At 42.7% G+C, this 23739-nt stretch overlaps 1 protein-coding gene across 7 annotated transcripts in view; it reads left to right on the plus strand.

Moving 5' to 3' along the window:
* Positions 1-23739, plus strand: part of MAP3K4 (mitogen-activated protein kinase kinase kinase 4) — a 218890-nt gene that overhangs the window by 120423 nt on the left and 74728 nt on the right. For all 7 annotated transcript variants that reach the window (XM_040350607.1, XM_040350609.1, XM_040350606.1 and 4 more), the window contains 3 exons: positions 4574-4723; positions 6522-6683; positions 9991-10124. In XM_040350607.1, the coding sequence (XP_040206541.1) occupies positions 4574-4723; positions 6522-6683; positions 9991-10124 (446 nt within the window). The remainder of the gene's footprint in view (positions 1-4573; positions 4724-6521; positions 6684-9990; positions 10125-23739) is intronic.

Genomic DNA, 23739 nt, shown 5'->3' on the forward strand with positions numbered 1-23739 from the left:
GTAGAATGCCCTTTTTAACTTTTCATTCACAGCTGTGTATTCACTGCCTTGTGTGACGGTGGTGCTGCTTTAATAGCAAATGAGTATAAGCATTACATTTTGAAAACTGGACCTATTTGATTAAACAAACATTCAATATGTAATACTTGGGCTCAATTTTTAATAAGGCAGTACCACTGTCACAGTTGGGAATATCCAGCTTATCAGGCAAAAAATAACTTTTCCTTATGCTATCTCCAACTACCGAAGAGCAGTATAATACATAATTCTTGTACCAGGCCTGGGGTCTTTTAAAGCTACTACAGCTGCAAAGACTGCTACACCTTTATTTAGGATTCATTCCTCTGTACATACTGAAGACACCCTGAAGGGTCCTGGGCCCTGCCTGAGTGTGTCTGAACGTTTTCCTATTTGAAAGGCCCTACTTCAATCCCAGTTTGCGTTAACTGGTTTGCCCCGCCACACCTGTGCTGGTGGTAACATTAAGTTGTCAAACTGTGTCAGAATGGGTAAGATTGCCTTAAGACGGATTCCACCACTGCTGGGGTAATCCTCGATTTTTTTAGGACAGCTGAAGCAAATCTCTGGAACTTTTGTGCTTTAGTTATGATGGATTGTTGCAGGATATTAACTTGTGTTTTGCAATGGTCTAATGTTGATGCAAAGGAACAGAGCACTCTAGCTACGTGCTTGAGATGCTGATGATAGGTCTAGAGAGGATTTGACTCTTAGCTTAGCTTAACTGTTAGCCTTCGAGAGATGTTGTTTCTTTGGACCTGCTCGTAACACCGCACTTGACAACGTTGGGTGTGACCAGAGTATGTTCCAGCTTCAATGAAGATCAATGAAGGTGGATTTTGCCAATTGAAAATGGTATTTTGCCGATAAAGAGGTGCAGAAAACGCACTCGATTTTGTCATGATTTTACTGTGCTCATGGTGTACTTTTCACAGGTCACGTGTCTCAAATACCGCATCAAAAAGTAACACGGGGTGGGTTGATGCGTTCTAAAAGCATTTCAATGGGGAAGGTGCGTTTTGGGTGCGTTTTTTAGAATAATTTTTTTACTGATTTTTGAAACCACAACTGAAGCGCAACAGACCAGTGTGAAGACATTAGTGGTGCAACAGATCGTCATTGATCCGCGATCAAAACGGGTCAATAGGTTCAGATCGGCACACTACGCGATCCGCGGATCGCTCCGCTGCCTCGGCCATAGAAAAGGCCGCGACTTCGGCCTAGCTCCGGAGCGGTGGCCATCTTGGTACACCCGGCGGCGGCAGCCTAGGTGAGCTGCACGCTGACGTCATCACTCCTCAACTGCTCGTGGATCTGTTCGGCCGTTTTCTATTCTGGTAAGACTAAACGCTAGCAGACAATCTTCCTATATACAGTGGGGGAGATGTCCTCTACAGTGGGGGAGATGTCCTCTACAGTGGGGGAGGTGGACGTGGACATTGCAATGGGGGAGGTGGACGTGGACATTGCAATGGGGGAGGTGGACGTGGACATTGCAATGGGGGAGGTGGACGTGGACATTGCAGTGGGGGAGGTGGACGTGGACATTGCAGTGGGGGAGGTGGACGTGGACATTGCAGTGGGGGAGGTGGACGTGGACATTGCAGTGGGGGAGGTGGACGTGGACATTGCAGTGGGGGAGGTGGACGTGGACATTGCAGTGGGGGAGGTGGACGTGGACATTGCAGTGGGGGAGGTGGACGTGGACATTGCAGTGGGGGAGATGACGTGGACATTGCAGTGGGGGAGATGACGTGGACATTGCAGTGGGGGAGATGACGTGGACATTGCAGTGGGGGAGATGACGTGGACATTGCAGTGGGGGAGATGACGTGGACATTGCAGTGGGGGAGATGACGTGGACATTGCAGTGGGGGAGATGATGTGGACATTGCAGTGGGGGAGATGACGTGGACAGTGCAATGGGGCAGATGACGTGGACATTGCAGTGGGGGAGATGACGTGGATAATGGATATTATAGTGGGGGAGATGTGGCTATTAGTGAGGGGAGATGTGGACATTACAGTGGGGACTATATATAGTGTTGATCCGAAAAATTATTCGATCCGAGGAACAATCCGAACCGTGAGTTTTTTTGATCCATTGTACCCCTAGAACACATGCATTAGAAATTTTAAAAGGATGCATTTTTCTTGAGCTTTTCTTGTGCTAAAGGTGGCAGTAATTATTTTTGGTCCCAGCCTGTGGTCCCTGCAGCACCCATTTACATACACCGCCATGTTTCAGGAATGTGCGCATTGGGAATAGTGCATTGGAACTTCTAAAGGGCCAATTACCCACCAGCTTCGATCGAATAGGTTTCGATTGATTCTATTAGCAATGTCACCGACACCTGGTGGATCACTGGACCCATCCTTACTGACGGGTTAATACCCCCTCCATCCAAGTACTTGAAGGGTATTGAGGAAATATTGAGGGAGAACAGTCTCCCTTTCTCCCATTGACTCTTTGTCCTTTTTAGTCTCTCCGCTACTCCTTGGGGCCTGGACTTGGGCTAAGCATCCAAATGGTCCTTGTGGACCAAGAATTCCTTGGCATGACCCATCAATTTCTAAGGGTGAATTGGGGGTGCCTCCCCCCTCCCCACACCTCAGGGGTCTTAACATGTTGGTTGTCCCTATACTTGGCACTTAAGTCTGATTCTTAAAACCAAAGATGATACCTGTTTTGTCAGGGGATCCCACTGTGAGCCAGCTTCCTGACCTGGACTCCGTTGAATATCACTTAGACAGGACTTGTCCTGGTCTAAAGGAGACTTATTGAACCTTTACTTTAGAGAAGGTTACAGAGTTTTGCCTCTGACCAGCACAAGTTGCCGGCTTCCTTTAGTGGAAAGGTTGCTGTTCTTATCTGCACAGTCTTCCTTAGAGACAAGGTATTACAATCTGGCTGCACACCAAAAGAAGAGCTTTGTGCATCTGGATGTTCCCCTTCTGCGGGGCAGGAAGAAACAGTCACTGGATGGCTCTGTGGTCCTCTGGATTGTCAGCAGGCAGAACATGGAACACTGATCTGCATCCTGTTGAAGTTCCTCCAGATCCCAATTTTGTCCTTAATCATGTGACTGATGTTAGCAGTGTGACTAAAATTCTTGCTCCTTACTCCAAGGCTGGCTATTTTACTGGACTGGGGCTGATAAGATGATTATCAATGATGGTCAACTCCTGTGGATTTGTTATTTTTTTGTCCAAAATTCTCTCTGGGGATCTGTTCTTCTGGGAACTTGTTCCATTGTTATTCCTGTTGATCACATCCAATTGTTGGTGTTTTTCTTCCTCATCGGGTAGGAATGTTGTTCCCAACTGTTTTGGAGGGTTTTTGCTTCACTGTTTCGGGTTCAGTGTTCAAGTAGAATCATTCCCTTTAATGGTGATGTCTTCTGGTCTTGAGCATCTTGTTTATCTTACGTGCCATTCCTTTGATCTTTGGAAGCTTTCCCTGTCTTGCAGGGGACTTCACTTCATCTGGTTAAGATTTTGGTTGTTGATGCTTTAGGTAGTCCTGCGTGACAGTTTCTGAACACATGTGTCCTTCAATAGACAAGAAAGGAAAAACTATTTTTTACTTACTGCAAGGCCTGGTTCATATCTATGCGCTTTTTGCAAAAACACGCTACAGTCCATTTAACATGGTTTCCTATGGGATGTGCTCACATTTAAGCTTTTTTGGCTGCTGCGTTTTTGGAAAGGGTCAGGGACTTTTTTTTTTTTTTTAGTTCTATAGGCTTCAATGGAGAAAAGCATGTAGTGACTTTTTGATGCATTTTTTCTGGCCAAAAACAAATTGGCTAAAGTAAAAAAAGGCAAAACATATACTGCTTTTTTTATTATTATTATTATACAAATCTCAGGTGTGCTGGGCAGAGTAGGAGTTACCGTATATATGGTCTGTTACACATTTCCTGTTTTCCAGTGTCTTTAATCTCCCATAGGGAGCAAAATAACATATTTATGAATTATGTCCCTCAATAGACTCCAAGAAATAGATTTTACAGAATGTACCAACATTTTATGATTGCAGTGCATTAATATAAAAATGTTCCTTTTAAAATTGCACAAGTGGTGAATAGGCACTTTTAAAACACTCGTAGTGACTTGCAATTCAAAACTCCCCAATATGCATCACAGTAATCACCAGAATTGTTTTAAAACCGAACCACAGACTATTTGTGTTGTCTTCGCATAGAATGGAAAAGTGTTAGATCCTCTGCCAAGCTTTCATTTCCTTGTAGCTATTGGGGAAGATTTCTCCTCGTATTCTGTCCCCATAATGAAAGTCACTAAGATGAGAATCTCTTCACTTGGGACACAGATTGCAGTAAAAATACCCCACTTTTAGAATACCACCATCATTTTTCTACCATGTTCTTTCTTTCTTTCTTTCTAACCTGAAAGATCAGTAGAATTTTATATAGCACAATTAGCTGAAAATTTGTGGCATGGCCTTGTCAGCAAGTTAAAATCTGTATATATAATTAATGTTTAGGCAGGGTGTATATGTAAATAATTGTATCTTGCTTATCTTACCCACAAGGTTGACAACCTGTTGCTCGTAGTGATGCAGTCTTCCATCTTAACAAACCATAGAAAGGCTTTTCAGCAGTCTGTTGAAGATATCTTATCTTTAAGGCTTGAACAGACATCAAGCCACCCTGTGATTGCAGAAGCTTTGCATCAACTCAAGGTAAAAAAAAAATGGCATGAAATTTGTGTAATTATTTTTATTAACTACAGATACATAAGGGCTCATTTACAGAGGGCTTAAAAAAAACACCTCTTACAGGCGTTTGATGCTCTTTTTTTTTTCCAGCCTGCAAAAGCACTTCTATGTCCATACACACATATTGGAAAAGGGGCATTTATAGGCTGAGAAAAAAAAAATCACTGACATGCTCAGGAAAAGCGCTTTTAAACAGAAAAAAAACAAAACACTTGACTTGAGCATTCATTCATTCCAATGGCCAGAATAAATTAATATTCAGCCCAATGGAATCCATTAACGCTCAAGCTTTTGATGCACCTGATGCATCTAAACATGCCCAAATGCTTATGCAAAAGCCTAGGTGCATTTTTTTTTAGTAGTTTTTCCCCTGCAAGGAGAAAAGGTGTTCAAGGGAACTGACCAAGTGCTCAGTGAGCATGGGGTCTTATGACGTGTTCAGATCATAAACCTGGCACTGCACTGGGCCAATTATAAGCGACTGAAGCAATGTCCGCCCCACAGCCACATGTATTGTATACACCCATATGTACACACCTATTGTATTCGTTCAGCTACAAGGAAGGGAATGCCGTGGCCTCAGATGATTGGCTAAGTATAGGGGACAGCTTCATGGTGAGCTTGCTCATCACTCTATGTAACCATTACAAAATGAACAATCTGGCTCCCAGTAACAGATACTTTCATGCCTAAAGTTACAGATGCCTTAAAAAAAGGAAATGTTTCAGAAAACTGCAAAATGTTAAATAAAATAACTTTAAATACAAGTGTAATGTATAACATGCCCCACAGGTGAACTAATCCTTTAAAGTTTAACCTGCTCCATGCCCCCCCCCCCCTCCCTGCAGCTGTACGTGGCTCCGTTCACACAGGTGCTTTATTCAGTCATCTATGAAATCTATGAATGAGAAAACTGTCACTGCAGCAGGGGGGTGATGAGTGCCTTGTGTACAGGAGCCTGACATTGTACCTGCGATCCACTGGGGGGGGGGGGGGGGGATAGATAATAAATGCACTTTTTTTTTTTTATTCTGCAAAAATATGTGCATTTATTTATATTTTCCCAAAAAGTGAACTTGGCCTTTTAAGTATGTTTTTAATACAGTGCCATTTTGCATTTTTATATTTTGTCGCACTATTTTACATTGTGTCTAACAAACTTATGTTTCTTTACTGAATCTGCAGTTTGTTCTTGAAATGTAAAATGGGAAATGTTTTTAATGTATATTAGAAATTTACAAATGACAATGCTCTTTGGTTAAAGTGGTTATAAACCCTTACAGACCACTTTTACCTACAGGTAAGCATAGATTAAGGCTTACTTGTAGGTGCAAGAAATATCTCCTAAACCTACACGGTTTAGAAAATATTTGCAAAAGACATGCACTGATGTCTACGGTGCATGCGCCGTAGACAACGGCTCACTGAACGTGCCGTTTCTAACAGCGATCATGCCGTTAGTGGAGGCACCCGCGTGCATGCGTGGGAGTGACGTCATCGCGGCTCCGGCCAGTCACAGCGCCGGAGACGCGATACCTGGAAGTCACTCTGAGAGAGATGGCAGTGATGGAGGAGGCGAATGAGGATGGCTGCGGGATCTTCGATCTCAGGTAAGTACTTCATAATGAGCTAGTATGCTATGCATACTAGCTCATTATGGCTTTGTCTTGAGTATTTTTTTTTTTTTTTACAGAGGCTTTACTTCCTCTTTAAAGGTATGTTTGCTAAAAAAAAAATAATGCTTAAATTGATTTCATATTAGAGTGATGCATTGCAACTATGCAACAAGATTAGCGGTGCCATAGATCGAGTGGATCAAATGTACACCTCTGAGTTTGAAGCTGAGGTGGATGAATCTGAATCCTCTACATTACAGCAGTACTACCGAGAAGCCATGATTCAAGGCTACAACTTTGGTTTTGAGGTAAAGTTTGATATCCTGTTCGTAATCACTAATTTGGTATATTGTGCTTTAGATACATCATTCAGTATTTGAACTTTCTGAATGTCTATGATTGGGAATACAAGTGACTTTTTTATTTACATTTGTTGACCTTTTTCAGCATGTTTGAACAGGCAAACATTAGATCTTGATTCAAATGGTTCCTGCAGATAAAGGTGACATACAAATTACATGATGTATTCATTGTCCTGATGTAAATAGACATTTGTTATAGGGTAAAAATATGTACACACCTATATTTATCACCACATCAGAGCTATAAAATTTAGAATTGGGTGTACTAGATTAGGTGCTAATGATTGGAACTTCCTTTAAAGTGGACCTTCACTCAAAAGGGTACGTTCGCATTATGTCCTTGGGGGGGAGCTGCTACCTAGTTTGGATAGGTACCTGTTCCCATTTTTGCATGTATCGCCCAGGCGAAGTTCGGCTCCCCCTCTCCTGTGACATGTTCCAGATGGCTGCAGCACCATTCACAAAGTGCAGCGTGGCTTACGTATGCGCAGTGAATCACAGCTGCCTTCCTACACTAAACATCCCTACGCTGGGGATCTGAAAACTGGTGACGAACCGGCCCAGGTGAGGATGGGGCCTGGATCCTTGGACAGGTAAGTGTCCTTTTATTGGAAGTCGGCAGCGTCTTTGTAGTTGCTGTCCTTTATTTTTTTTTATTTTTAGGGTTATATATATATATATATATATATATATATATATATATATATATATATATATATATATATATATATATATATATATATATATATATATATAGGTGGTTCTCAAAAAATTAGCATATTGTGATAAAGTTCATTATTTTCTGTAGTGTACTGATAAACATTAGACTTTCATATATTTTAGATTCATTACACACAACTGAAGTAGTTCAAGCATTTTTATTGTTTTAATATTGATGATTTTGGCATAAAGCTCATGAAAACCCAAAATTCCTATCTCAAAAAATTAGCATATCATGAAAAGGTTCTCTAAACGAGCTCTTAACCTAATCATCTGAATCAACTAATTAACTCTAAACACCTGCAAAAGGCCAGAAGGCCATCATTGACACCCTCAAGCAAGAGGGTAAGACACAGAAAGAAATTTCTGAACAAATAGGCTGTTCCCAGAGTGCTGTATCAAGGCACCTCAGTGGGAAGTCTGTGGGAAGGAAAAAGTGTGGCAGAAAACGCTGCACAACGAGAAGAGGTGACCGGACCCTGAGGAAGATTGTGGAGAAGGACCGATTCCAGACCTTGGGGGACCTGCGGAAGCAGTGGACTGAGTCTGGAGTAGAAACATCCAGAGCCACCGTGTACAGGCGTGTGCAGGAAATGGGCTACAGGTGCCGCATTCCCCAGGTCAAGCCACTTTTGAACCAGAAACAGCGGCAGAAGCGCCTGACCTGGGCTACAGAGAAGCAACACTGGACTGTTGCTCAGTGGTCCAAAGTACTTTTTTTCGGATGAAAGCAAATTTTGCATGTCATTCGGTAATCAAGGTGCCAGAGTCTGGAGGAAGACTGGGGAGAGGGAAATGCCAAAATGCCTGAAGTCCAGTGTCAAGTACCCACAGTCAGTGATGGTCTGGGGTGCCATGTCAGCTGCTGGTGTTGGTCCACTGTGTTTTATCAAGGGCAGGGTGAATGCAGCTAGCTATCGGGAGATTTTGGAGCACTTCATGCTTCCATCTGCTGAAAAGCTTTATGGAGATGAAGATTTCATTTTTTAGCACGACCTGGCACCTGCTCACAGTGCCAAAACCAGTGGTAAATGGTTTACTGACCATGGTATTACTGTGCTCAATTGGCCTGCCAACTCTCCTGACCTGAACCCCATAGAGAATCTGTGGGATATTGGGAAGAGAAAGTTGAGAGACGCAAGACCCAACACTCTGGATGAGCTTAAGGCCGCTACCGAAGCATCCTGGGCCTCCATAACACCTCAGCAGTGCCACAGGCTGATTGCCTCCATGCCACACCGCATTGAAGCAGTCATTTCTGAAAAAGGATTCCCAACCAAGTATTGAGTGCATAACTGAATATAATTATTTTAAGGTTGACTTTTTTTTTTTATTAAAAACACTTTTCTTTTATTAGTCGGATGAAATATGCTAATTTTTTGAGATAGGAATTTTGGGTTTTCATGAGCTGTATGCCAAAATCATCAATATTAAAACAATAAAAAGGCTTTAACTACTTCAGTTGTGTGTAATGAATCTAAAATATATGAAAGTCTAATGCCCCATACAGACGGTCGTTTTTTGTGATGAAAAAAAAATGACGTTTGAAGTGATGAAAAAAAAACGACATTTTTGAAACTTCATTTTCAAAAACGATGGAGCATACACACCATCATTTTGAAAAATGATGAACAAAGTGACGGCACTCTAAAGGGGAAGTTCTATTCGCCTTGAGGCTGCTTTTAGCTGGTTACTTGTTAGTAAAAGATGATTCGTGCTTTTTTGTCTGTTAAAGCGTGATGAATGTGCTTACTCCATTATGAATGGTAGTTTTACCTCCCGTCTCAAAACTTGCTTCTGGGCATGTGCGGGTTCAAAAACGTCGTTTTGCCCACACACTATCATTTTCATTGACACAAAAAATGACATTTTGAAAAACGACACAAAAAATTCGAGCATGTTCGAATTTTTTTTTGGTCGTTTTTCTGAAGACATAAAACGACATTTTCCCCACACACTATCATTTTAAATGACGTTTTCAAAAACGTCATTTTTTTTCATCACAAAAAACGACCGTCTGTATGGGGCATAATGTTTATCAGTACATTACAGAAAATAATGAACTTTATCACAATATGCTAATTTTTTGAGAACCACCTGTGTGTATATATATAATATATTTTTAAAATATATATATATATATATATATATATATATATATTTTTAAAATATATATATATATATATATATATATATATATATATATATATATATATATATATATATATTTTTTATAATATATATTTTTTTTATAATATATATATATATATAACTTCTAATCCTTATTTATCAAGGGATTTAGATGCACATGGTCTTTGGTCCTTAATCAGTGTTTGCTCTATACTATCTCTAGATCATGCAAACAGTGTGAATGTGTTGGAGTAGCATTGTACCTGCTAACCCCAATATAGGGGCTAAATTTAACCTGATTTTTTTTCTATCTAGATAGCAACTAACCTGGGAAAAGCACACATGATAAATTCTCATCCTTCAGAATTTCTGAAGTAACGTTTTTTTTTTTTTTATCTTCAAGTATCATAAAGAAGTAGTTCGTCTGATGTCTGGAGAATTCAGGCAAAAAATTGGTGACAAATACATACGCTTTGCCAGAAAATGGATGAACTATGTTTTGACAAAATGTGAAAGCGGTCGTGGTACCAGACCAAGGTAAACTATGAACTAGTTTATCCACTGTGATCAAGGTGTTTGTTATAGATTCTTAGGGTTTATGCTCCTGGAGAATTATAGTCGTTTTAGATATATAGCATTCATTTTCCTCACCTGGGGAGCTGCAGGAGCCGCATATGCTTCTTTGCATAGGTGTTTACCCACACATGCTCGTCCGACATATTTATTTTTTCATACATCATGGGATACAGAGTCAGGCTAATATTCATTACCTGCTGGGTTATACGTCATCATCAGGTGAACAACACTTGTAAATCAAAGATCTTTAGACAGGAAGTGCCCCTCCCTATATAACCCCCCCCCCCCCCCCATATAGGAAGCACATAAGTTTTTTTACCAGTGTCTACAAGGTGAATGGCACGGTTTCTTGGAGCTCTATGAACTCCAGGTCTCTATTCCCACAAACGGTTCCAAAATGAATTGAGGGATTGATCGATCGGATCCATTTTGAATACAGCCTTTTATGCCTAAATAAATGGTACCTGAGCCTTGCAAAAGAAGACTCGATCCTGCAAGGTTTTGCCTGTAAGCTACCTCTATACCCCTCTATACCCCTGGCCAGTATAGCATAGGGTGCTATACTGGCCAGGGGAGTGGACCCTAAAACTGAAAGGGTACCCAGTCCCTGAAGGTCCCGTGTGACTGGAACCTACTGTGAAGGGTGAAGATTGGGCCCTTTGTTTGAACTGTTCACATATGTCTATCAAGAACATTATGTTTTATGGACATTGCTTAATAATTTAACTTTATTACTTCTGTATCATAATCATTTTCACATTTATTATCCAGCGCTACACTTTTTAATGTGTAATCAGTCAAGATTGCTAAAGGCTGGACACCTGTGTGCGGTGACCAATACGGGAGAGTTTGGGCTAACTTGTGTCTAGCTATTTTTTACTTACCTGTATGATGGCACATGATTGTGCACTTTTTTTCACTTGGTTCACCATGGCGCACAGGCGTTCGCAAGTGCGCCACTGTTTTCAACAGTTTGTTTGGCGGCCTTGGTGCACGCGGCTTGCCACATGTTCACAAGTACGCCACTGTTTTTCAACAATTGTTTGGCGCACGTGCGCAGTAGTCTTTTATTTGTGCCGCACAGAGACTTGCATTATACACTAATACTGCTACGACCTGCGCATGTGCGTGTGCACGCACGCATAGAACGTCCGGCTGTTACCCTTTAAAATCTATATTTAAGATTTAATATCTCAAAGATATGATGTGGGTTAACTGAGAGTTCTTTTGACCAGGAGTGAAAGAGTTAAAATAATATGTATTACCGTATTTATCGGGGTATAGCGCGCTCCCGCGTATAGCGCGCACCCCTAAAGTTGCCCGAATTCCTGTGGAAAAAAGATGTTTTGTACTTACAGTTTTGGTGTCTTGCGCGGCGTCCATCGGCAGCCTCGTCGGGTCCGGCGTCTGTCTGCGGCTTCGGGTGTCCTCTTCGTCGGGTCCGGCGTCCTTCTCGCGTCCTCCCCGCTCGTTTCCCGCGCCGAGTTTGAATACTGCGCCGACATATACCAAGCGCAGTACACTCGTGTATCGTCGGGCAGGCTCGGCAACTCTCGCGCTGACGTCCTGTACGCTCAGGACGTCAGCACGAGAGGCGCCGAGACTGCCCGAAGATACACGAGTGTACTGCGCTCGGTATATGCCGGCGCAGTATTCAAACTCGGCGCGGGAAAGCGGGTATCGGCGTATACCGCGCACCCGCGATTTTGCCCTGATTTTCAGGGCAAAATAGTGCGCGGTATACGCCGATAAATACGGTATGTATTGTTAACAAGTCTAATACACAGAAAATATCTATAGTCTTAAACAAGAAAGAAATAGGTTAAAATACAATATTTACATGGAGGAATCTAGAACATATTTTTTTTAAAACATTAATGTACAAACATTTTCAGTTACCATTAAAACAGACCTTTTCCCATAAATACCCTTTAGTCCCATCGTCCTCGCTGCCGTTCCATAAAGAGAGAGCTTTTTCTCCCATCTCCGCCGTGTATATCCCTGGCTGCTGATGTCCCATTGGTTACATAGTCAGGTTGAAAAAAGACACAAGTCCATTAAGTTCAACCATAAGAAATAAAGTAATAATAATAATAATATCGTACAATCCCATATACCCAATTCTATCCCCACAGTTGATCCAGAGGAAGGCAAAAAACACCAGCAAAGCATGATCCAATTTGCTACAGCAGGGGAAGAAATTCCTTCCTGATCCCCCATGAGGCAATCTGATATTCCCCGGATCAACTTTACCTATAAATGTCAGTACCCAGTTATATTATGTAAATTTAGGAAAGTATCCAGGCCTTTCTTAAAGCACTTTACTGAGCTGGCCAGAACTACCTCTGCATGGAGTCTATTCCACATTTTCACAGCTCTTACTGTGAAGAAACCTTTCCGTATTTGGAGGTGAAATCTCTTTTCCTCTAGATGTAAAGAGTGCCCCCTTGTCCTCAGTGTTAAACGTAAAGTGAATAACTCAACACCAAGTTCACTATATGGACCCCTTAGATATTTGTACATGTTGATCATATCCCCCCTTAATCTCCTCTTCTCAAGAGTAAATAAATTCAGTTCCTCTAATCCTTCCTCATAGCTGAGCTCCTCCATGCCTCTTATCAGTTTGGTTGCTCTTCTCTGCACTTTCTCCAGTTCCCTGATATCCTTTTTGAGAACTGGTGCCCAAAACTGAACTGCATATTCCAGGTGAGGTCTTACTAATGATTTGTACAGGGGCAAAATTATATCTCTCTCTCTGGAGTTCATACCTCTCTTTATACAAGAAAGGACTTTGCTCGCTTTGGAAACCGCAGCTTGGCATTGCATGCCATTATTGAGCTTATGATCTACAAAACTCCCAGATCCTTCTCCTCTACGAATTCCTCCAGTTGTACTCCCCCTAGTATGTATGATGCATGCATATTCTTAGCCCCCAAGTGCATAACTTTATATTTATCAACATTAAATCCCATCTGCCACTTAGTCGCTCAATTAGACAGAGCATTGAGGTCGGCTTGTAAATTGGCGACATCCTGTAAGGACGTTATTCCACTGCATAGCTTGGTGTCATCTGCAAAGACAGAAATGTTACTTTTGATATCAGACCCAATATCATTTATAAAGATATTAAAAAGTAAGGGTCCCAACACTGAACCTTGGGGTACACCACTGATAACCTTAGACCATTCAGAGTAATAATCATTAACCACGACTCTCTTAATTCTGTCTTTCAGCCAGTTTTCAATCCATTTACAAACTGATATTTCCAATCCTGTAGACTTTACCTTACACATGAACCGTGTGTGCGGAACTGTATCGAACGCTTTTGCAAAATCCAGGTATACCACTTCCACTGCCACGCCTCTGTCCAAGGTTATACTTACCTCTTCATAAAAATAAATCGGGTTTGTCTGACAACTTCTGTCTTTCATGAATCCATGCTGTGTGTTGCTTAACCACTTAAGGACCGCCTAACGCTGATATACGTCGGCAGAATGGCACGGCTGGGCACAATCACGTACCTGTACGTGACCCGGTCCGAAGCTCCGTGGCCGCGGGACCCGATCGCCGCCGGAGTCCCGTGATCAGTCACAGGAGCTGAAGAACGGGGGGAGGTGTGTGTAAACACACCTTCCCCGTTCTTCACAGTAGCGCTGTCATTGATCGTCTTCCCTGATATAGGGAAAGGCGATCAATGACGTCACACGTCCAGCCCCGCCCCCTACAGTTAGAAACACATATGAGGTCACACTTAACCCCTTCAACGCCCCCTAGTGGTTAACTCCTAAACTGCAATTGTCATTTTCACAGTAAACAATGCATTTTTATAGCACTTTTTGCTGTGAAAATTACAATGGTCCCAAAAATGTGTCAAAATTGTCCGATGTTTCCGCCATAATGTCGCAGTCACAGAAAAGATCGCTGATCGCCGCCATTAGTAGTAAAAATAAATTATTAATAAAAATGCAATAAAACTATCCCCTATTTTGTAAACACAATAAATTTTGCGCAAACCAATTCGATAAACGCTTACTGCGATTTTTTTTTTTTTTTTATACCAAATATAGGTAGAATACGTATCGGCCTAAACTGAGAAAAATAAATGTTTTTTTTATATATATATATATATATTTTTGAGGGATATTTATTATAGCAAAAAGTTAAAAATATTCATTTTTTTTTCAAAATTGTCGCTCTATTTTTGTTTATAGCGCAAAAAATAAAAACCACAGAGGTGATCAAATACCACCAAAAGAAAGCTCTATTTGTGGGAAAAAAAGGACGCCAATTTTGTTTGGGAGCCACGTTGCACGACCGTGCAATTGTCAGTTAAAGCGCCGAATCGCAAAAAGGGGCCTGGTCCTTTACCTGCATATTGGCCCAGGTCTTAAGTGGTTAAATAGTTTTTTTTCAGCAAGAACTCCTCTATGTGGTCTTTTATTAATCTCTCCAGTATCTTCACAGCTATAGAAGTTAAACTAACAGGTCTATAGTTACTTGGTAAAGACTTTGTTCCCTTTTTAAATATGGGCACTACATTGGCCCTGCGCCAATCCAGTGGTACTATTCCTGTCATTAATGAGTCCCTAAAAATTAGAAACAGTGGCTTTGAAATGACAGAGCACAATTCTTTTAGGATCCGTGGATGGATGCCATCTGGCCCAGGTGCTTTATCCACTTTTATTCTGTCTAAATATTTCTGGACCATATCACTTTTGAGCCATTGTGTATCATTTGGGGCTGTGTCACTCCCACCCCCATTATAGACATGAGCTCCTTTGTAAACACAGAGCTGAAGAAAACATTTAATAAATTTGCCTTCTCTTTGTCCCCAGTCACCCACTCTAGATTATTTTGTAAGGGGCCTACATGCTCAGACCTGACCTTTTTACTATTAATATATTTGAAGAATTTCTTGAGGTTTGTCCCACTATCTTTTTCAATCTGTCGTTCATTTTGAATTTTTGCATCCTTGATTTCTTTTTTACATATCCTGTTATATTCTTTGTAACATTTAAACGACACTAGTGTTCCTTCATTTTTATATTTTTTTTAAAAGCTCTTTTCTTATAGTTTATAGCTTTTTTAACTTTTGGCTGTGAGCCACAAAGGTTTTATTTTTAGCCTTTTAAACTTATTGCCCATGAGAATATACTTTACAGTGAGTTCACAAACCGTTTTTTTGAGGAATTCCCATTTCTGTTCTGTGCCCATTGATGCCAATATTCTCTCCCAGTCTAAGTCCTGGAGAGCAGCCCTCATCCTTGGAAAATTTGCTCTCTTGAAATTAAGTGTTTTTATCCTTCCCGTATGTGGTTTTTGCTTACAGCAAATGAAATCATGTTATGGTCACTGCTACCCAGGTGTTCTTTTATCTGAACATTAGTAATACGCTCTGCATGGTTTGAGATTACTAGGTCCAACAGAGCATCATTCCTAGTTGGGGCCTCAATAAGCTATTGTCCTGCAATAGGTTTATACATTTTTGCCCTTTACCTGTCCCAGCAGTGCCATTACTCCAGTTAATTTCTGGTAGTTAAAATGCCCCATTATTATCACCATCTCAGCCCTTTCCATCTGTGCAAGGAGCTGAGCCTCCACCTCCTCATTAACCACTTCCATACAGGGCACTTACGTACCTTCCCGCCCAAGCCAATTTTCAGCTTTCAGCACTGTCGCACTTTGAATGCCAATTGCGCGGTCATGCTACACTGTACCAAAACAAAATTGGCGTCCTTTTTTACCCACAAATAGAGCTTTCTTTTGGTGGTATTTGATCACCTCTGCGTTTTTTTTTTTGCGCAAAAACTAAAAAAACACCGAAAATTTTGAAAAAAATTACGTTTTTCTTTTCCTTAATTTTTTTTGTAAATAAGTACGTTTTCTCTTTCAATTACGGGCACTGATATGGGTGCACTGATGTGCACAGATGAGATGGCACTGATGGACATCGACGAGGTAGTACTGACGGGCACAGATGAGGTGGCACTGATTGGCGGCGCTGGTATGCGGCACTAATGGGCACACATGGGCGGCACTGATGGGCACTCATGAGCGGCACTGATGGGCACTCATGAGCGGCACTGATGGGCGGCACTCATGGGCGGCACTGGGCACTCATAGGTGGCACAGATGGGCACTGTGGGGTGGCACTTATGGGTGGCACTGATGGGCACTGTGGGGTTGGCACTGTGGGGTTGGCACTGATGGGCACTGTGGGGTTGGCACTGATGGGCACTGTGGGGTTGGCACTGATGGGCACTGTGGGGCGGCACTGATGGACACTGTGGGGCGGTACTGATTTACTTGTTGCCAGTCAGTGCCCATTTGTGGGCACTGATTGGCATCTTTTTTTTTTTTTGCATCTTTTTTTTTTTCCCCAGACTTTTTTTTTTGGACTTTTTTTTGCCCCATTTTTTTTTGTTTTGCCCTTCCCTGGTGGGCATCCCTGGTGGTCCATGTGGCGATCCGAGGGGGGGCTGCGCTGATAAACAATCAGCGCGAACCCCCCTGTCAGGAGAGCCGCCGATCGGCTCTCCTCTACTCGCGTCTGTCAGACGCGAGTGAGGAAGAGCCATCAACGGCTCTTCCTGTTTACATCGTGATCAGCCGTGGTTGGACACGGCTGATCACGTGGTAAAGAGTCTCCGTGAGAGACTCTTTACCGAGATCGGTGTTGCGGGGTGTCAGACTGACACCCCGCAACAACGATCGCCGCGATGCGCGCCCCCGGGGGCGCGCAACGGCTCAGAATCCTGAGGACGTCATATGACGTCCAGTCAGGATTCTACAACCACTTTGCCGACGTCAATCTGTCATTGGCGGGCGGCAAGTGGTTAACATTGGGTGGTCTATAACAAACTCCAATGATTAACTTCGAACTATGCACATCTGTATGCAGATACACCCATAATGCTTCAGACTCATCACACTCTCCATCCACCATGTCCTCTTTCACACTCGCTTTAAGATCACTTCTCACATAGAGACAGACCCCTCCACCTTTTCTTTTTATCCTGTCTTTCCGAAAGAGAGCATAGCCAGGAATATTAATACAAAGCCGCGGAGGGAGAAGCTTGTGACTCCCCCACTCACCGATCACCGCTGACTGTCCAGATATCAGGTGAAGCATCGGGAGCATTTGTCCGAGTACAAGTACTTGGGCAAATGCTTGGTATCGGTGCTGATACTAGTATCGGTATCGGGAAAGCCCTTCCTTCTTTGTGCTGGCAGCTCAGCTGTCAGCTAATTGCCAGCTCCCCTCTCCCCACAGTGATCCACCTGTTGATGATCCTGCTTGTCAGCTCTGCCTCCCTTTAAGCCTTCAAGTGCATTTGCTCTTTGCCTTCTCCTGTGTTAACATCACAAGAGACTTTCTCCTGCGTTCCTATTGAAGACCTGCTTGACTTATGTTCCCTCTGGCTACAGATCCTGCTTGCTGTACTACTACCTTTTATCGCTGGCTCTTGGACATTGGCTTGGCCGACTACCCGATCCGGTTACTGAACTCTGGCTATGTTTTGACTACGCTTACTATGTTTACCTTTTTTATTTTTATTATTAAACAAGTGTGATTTAACTGTACTTCTGTCTCGGTCTGATTGATGGTTTCTGACACTTCCAAAAAGAGTGCTGGGACTAACACTACAGGGAAGGGCACACCTATGTCATCGGTATTTCCTGATGAACCTAGTCGTATCCCCAGTGCTTTGTCCCCTGAAAGACCCAAGGCTTCCGGGCAATTTGAGCCCCTGCGCCAACTGGTATTGTGCCTACAGTCAATGTTGTTGCTTTACCCTTTATATCTAAAGATGAACTGTCCTCAGCCCTAGCCGGGTTAGACCACAGGATTGCGGATATGATTGACAACATACCGCAGGGTAGCAGGAAGTGTGGCAGCTCTCTCTCCCGGCCCCTCTTAATCTGGAGCAAGAATGGGTCGAGAATGGGGAAGAGCCTAGAGTTCAGGACTTGATGGAGTGCCCGGCAGATGAGTCTCATTCTGAGCAGTCTGGACAAGAGGACATCAAACGGATGTCTGCCTCTCAGTCACCGAGGCATCTTGTCCAGACCTTGACCGAAATGGTCCGTTCTGCCTCTTACAGAGGTAACTGAGCCCCCCGGGTCCTCATTGGGATCTCTGAGACCTCTTCAGGCCACACATACTTTAACCCTACACCCTCTGTTGGAACAAATGGTGTATGATGATTGGGAACATCCTGATACGATCTTTATTCCTCCTAGACAGTTTTCTCTTTTATATCCCATAGACAAGGAATTTGTTAAAAAATGGAGCACGCCAGCAGTCGATGCAGCTGTCTCCTCCTTAAATCGAACCTGTCCGGTAGATAATGCACAGGGCCGAAAGACCCTGTTGGCAAGACATTGGATTTATTAAGGGCTTTCTTTTCTTTGACCAGTGCAGCTATTCAGCCAGCTGTTGCACTAATCGGTATTTGCCAGTCTGTAAAGGATCGGATTGAAAAGCCTACAAGACCTAACCAGGAGGACAATCTGCCTGAAGACAAGACAGATATCCCTCAAGCGCTGTGTGTTGCTGTTGACGCCTTAAAGGATTCTATACAGCAGATTTTTTGTCTGGCTCTCATGTCTGTACATATGCGCAGACTTTTATGGCTAAAGAACTGGTCATCTGAGCCTCCTTGTAAAAAGTTATTAGGCTTTCCCTTTCATGGGGAATATCTATTTGGCGATCACTTGGACAAATATATCCAAAAGATTTCTGGTGGGAAGAGTTCTCTACTTCCTGTGAAGAAAAGCACCAGACGTCCCTCATTTAAAACTTCAGGGACTGCCTCCTCAAATGTCTCAGCGCCAGGGCGGTTCCGCCGTCCACAGGGTGCTAAGGCCAGGGGCAAGCCACAGGGCCAGAAAAAGCCCTGGGTCCAAAATTCTTCTAAACCCAGCACCAAGCCCTCCTTCAAGTGTTGCTGGACTTTGCGGGGAGGGGAGACCTTTTAGCCTCCATCGATATAAAAGACACGTATTTACACATACCTATTTTTCAACCTCCCCAGAGGTTCCTACGATTTGCAGTAGAGGAACGTCAATTTTAGTTTCTGGCTCTACCCTTCAGACTGGCAACAGCCCCTTGGATATTTACAAAGGTCCTAGCACAGTACTGGGCCTTTTTAAGAGCCTGAGGGATTCTGGTGCTCACGTACCTGGACAACCTCCTGCTCAGAGATCACTCGGTACAAGCTCTGGAACAGCGCATAATACACACCGTACGGTATTTAAAGAGGTTAGGCTGGGTCATAAATACCAAAAAGTCAAACTTGAGACCAGTTCAGAATCTAAAGTATCTAGGTTTGACCCTAGACATGGTCCAAGCAAGAGTATTTTTACCACCAGTAAGAATCTGCGCCCTGAGGAATCGGGTACAGCACATAAGGGGCAACAGACAACCCTCCATTCCGCTCTGTATGAGCCTTTTGGGAGGATGGAATCCTCTTTCGAGTCAGTGACCTATGCCCAGTTCCACTCCTGCGAAAGAGAAAATCTTTTCTCCCAGTAACCTGGAAAGTACGGACTACAGACGCCAGTCTCTCAGGCTGGGGAGCAACCCTAGATGGGGTCTCGGTCCAGGGGAAATGGTCAGGAACAGAACAGATCCTGCCCATCAACGTCCTGGAATTACGGGCAGTATGTCTGGCCCTACATAGTAACATAGTTAGTCAGGTTGAAAAAAGACAAGTCCATCCAGTAAACCACAAAAAAAATAAACAAACAAAATAAAAAACATAGTACAATCCCATACACCCAACTCCATACCTACAGTTGATCCAGAGGAAACTACACTCATGGATGCTGAAAATTTAGGGCTATCCTATCGGAGTCAAGTCCAACAATGCCACTGCTGTGGCATATATAAACCACCATATATAAACCACCAAGGCGGTACCAAGAGTCGTTAAGCTCTAAAGGAGGTGAACTACATACTTGCCTGGACAGAAAGATATGTGCCAATGATATCGGCAGTCCATATCAGGGGCGTTTGGAAACTGGAAGGCAGATTATCTCAGCCGCCAGCAGATCTCCCTGGGGGAATGATCCCTACACCCAGAGGTGTTTCAGGAAATTTGCCAGCATTGGGGTAGGCCAGAGGTCGACCTACTGGCATCCAGATTCAACAACAAATTACAACAATTTGTCTCTCGGACAAGAGATCCTCTGGCAATTGGAGCAGATGCTCTGATAGTTCCATGGAGACAGTACTCCCTGGTTTATGCCTTCCCTCTGATCCCTCTCCTTCCACTTTTGTTGTGCAGGATTCAGAGAGAGGGGGTCCCAGTCATTCTGGTAGCACCAGCTTGGCCCAGAAGGCCCTGGTTCCCAGAGATTGTCAGACTGACAAAGGACGACCTACTATCTTAAGGTCCTATATTCCACCCAATTTACAGTCTCTAAGTTTGACCGCATGGCTATTAAAGCCAGGGTGTTAAAGGACCGAGGCATCTCGGGACCTGTAATATCTACCCTAGTGAATGCTAGGAAAGCTGTCACTAGAAAGATATATCATAGTCTGGAAGACTTGTATTGCTTGGTGTGAAGCCAATAGATGACATTCACGAAAATGCGTGATTGGGAGAATTCTCTCTTTTCTACAGTCGGCTGTAGAAATCAAACTGGCTTTGAGTACAATCAGAGGTCAAGTTTCGGCCCTATCCGTATACTTTCAAAGACCTTTAGCCTCCCACTCACTGATCCAAACCTTTATGTATGGGGCAACTTGTTTGCTTCCCCCTATTAGGTCAACAACATGTCCTTGGGACTTGAATTTGGTGCAGTCTGTGTTACAGAAACAACCATTTGAACCTATTAAGGAAATTCCATTAGACTTGCTGTCCACAAGCTGGCCTTCCTGATGACTATCCCCTCAGCTAGAAGGGTGTTGGAGTTGGGGGCCCTTTCTCACACACACTATCTCTGAAAAGTCACTACGGGACTTTGGTGGCCTGCGGAACATGGGACCCAATCTATCTGCAATGATGTTGTGCAATATCTTGACGGCAAATCTCGGGTAGGAAGTCTTTCCGAGGTTTGCCAAGGTCAACCGAAGTGTCCTCTGGCCTTTTCAGCTGTTTCTGAGGCACTCCGGTGCCCCCCGCATCTGGTCGCATGCGGTATTGCATTCTTCAATGGGGAAACTTGCTTTGATATGTGAGTACTTTGGATTACGAGCATACTCCTGGACCAGATTATGCTCGCAATATGAGGTTCCACTGTATACATTTTTTTTCAATGGGAATATATCAGCATGCTTCTATTTAAACCCATGAGGAAGGAAATGAACACGCCATAAATAGAAAAATCTTTTGGTGTTTTCCAAAACATGTCGGGTTTTGCTGTGACCACAATCCTTACTTGTCTAGAAGTTTTTTGTGTGTTGTAACAATTAGCAGCTGTATATTTATATCTTCATTTTTGATCCATTTTTAATGTTTTAAATGCTTAAGTGTATATTTTTCTATATGGAATAAAATGTATATTTTATATACTTTCTGTACTCTCTTCCCATTTATCCTGTTTTTTTTTTTTTTTGACCATTACATCCCTCTATTTTTTGGCCTTTCATGCAAAGAACCATATTTGATCCTTCACCACGACCGGGTTGTATTACGACCCCGTTCCATCCTTTATGCCAAAAGTGGTGTCAGCCTTCATTTAATCAGGACATTATTTTGCCTTCTATCTTTCTCTCCGCCTTGAGAGACACGACTGCATTATTTGGACGTTGTCCGGGCTGTCAAGATCTGCAGAGATCCAGAGATCAGACTCCTTTTTTGTTTTACTAAAGGGACCCAAGAAGGGGCAAGCGGCTTCCAAAGCTTTCATTGCCAATTGGATCTGTCAATTGGTTATTCAGGCCTACGGTCTGAAACATAAAGCTCCCCCCTTTCGGGTAGTAGCTCATTCGACCAGGGGTGTAGGAACCTCCTGGGCTTTTCGCCATCGGATATCTCAGATTTGCAAGGCTGCTACCTGGTCTTCAGTGCATACATTCACAAAATTGTATCAAGTGGATGTTCGGGCAGCCAAGGATTTGGCTTTCGGCCGCAGTATTCTGCAGGCTGCCGTATAAAGTTCTGATGGTTATTATTTGGCAGGGTGTATCCCACCCCTCCAAGCTATTGCTCTGTCCCAGCAGGTAATAAATATTAGCCTGACTCTGTGTCCCATGATGTATTAAAAAAGAAAATACGATTTTTTTGTCATACTTGCCTGTAAAATCCTTTTTTCTTTTGAGTACATCATGGGACACAGTGGTCCCTACCCTCTTTTTTTAGGGACTCAGTGCTTGCTACAAAACCGCTGTGCTTCCCATATGGGAGGGGTTGTATAGGGAGGGGCACTTCCTGTCTAAAGATCTTTGATCTACCAATGTCGTTCACCTGATGATAAAGTATAACCCAGCAGGTAATGAATATTAGCCTGACTCTGTGTCCCATGATGTACTCAAAAGAACAGGAATTTTACAGGTAAGTATGATGAAAAAATACTATTTTCTCGAACCTGAAATATGTCCCACATGCATGCGTGAGAAAACACCAATTCAAAGAAGCATTTACAGCCATGCATGCCTTATGACAGGCTGTATGTGCCAACTGTTGCCTTCCCTCATTGCATATGAATGTAATTCTTCTTGTTGCTGCTCTTTATTCTTTTTGCATGTTTACTTCGATGACAAAGGTAAAAAAAAACCTTAACCACTTCCTGCCCGCGCTATAGCCGAATGATGGGTCCCGAACCGTGAGAGCCACCACTGCCTCATCTGTGCCAACAAGTGCCACCTGCCAGTGCATATCAGTGCCCACTAGTGCCACCTATCAATGCCCATCAGTGCAGCCTCATCAGCGCACATCATTTAAGGAGCAAAATGACCTGTTTGCAAAATGTTATACAAATTTGTGAAAGTTTTTTTTTTTGGTGTTTATTAATTTTTTTTGCAAAAAATAAATAAAAATTCCAGCAGTGGATAAATACCCCAAAAAGAAAGCTTAATTTGTGGGGAAAAAAATGTATAAAAATTTAATTTGGGTACAGTGTTGCATGACCGCGCAATTGTCATTCAAAGAGTGACGGCGCTGAAAGCTGAAAATTGGCCTGGGCAGGAAGGGGATTTAAGTGCCCAGTAAGCAATTGGTTAACACCCAGATGAAATGTTTCAACTTTTTACATATGATTGCAACTGCATTGTGTATCCATGTGAATTTTACCTTGTTTTCTTTTTCAGGACAAATTGGGCTTTCATTTAGTGGTAAACAAAAACGGCCCTATTTTTTTTTATTATCGAGAGAAAACTGTCCCAAAATAGTAAAAAAAAAATTATTTTTTATTTAGCTGTACACTTCTTGCTATTACCATAACTTACTACCAAAAAAAAACCAAAATAAAATTCTCCTGACGATTGCAGTCATACAATTTATTGTGTGTGTGTGTGTGTGTGTGTGTGTGTATATATATATATATTACATATATAATTTTGTTTTTCACATGCCCTCTATTCTCAGCTGCATAAGAAGCTTAGAGAGCTAGGGGTGGAGAAACTAGA

The sequence above is a fragment of the Rana temporaria genome, chromosome 4, assembly GCF_905171775.1.
Source record: "Rana temporaria chromosome 4, aRanTem1.1, whole genome shotgun sequence".
Classification (NCBI taxonomy): Eukaryota; Metazoa; Chordata; class Amphibia; order Anura; family Ranidae; genus Rana; species Rana temporaria.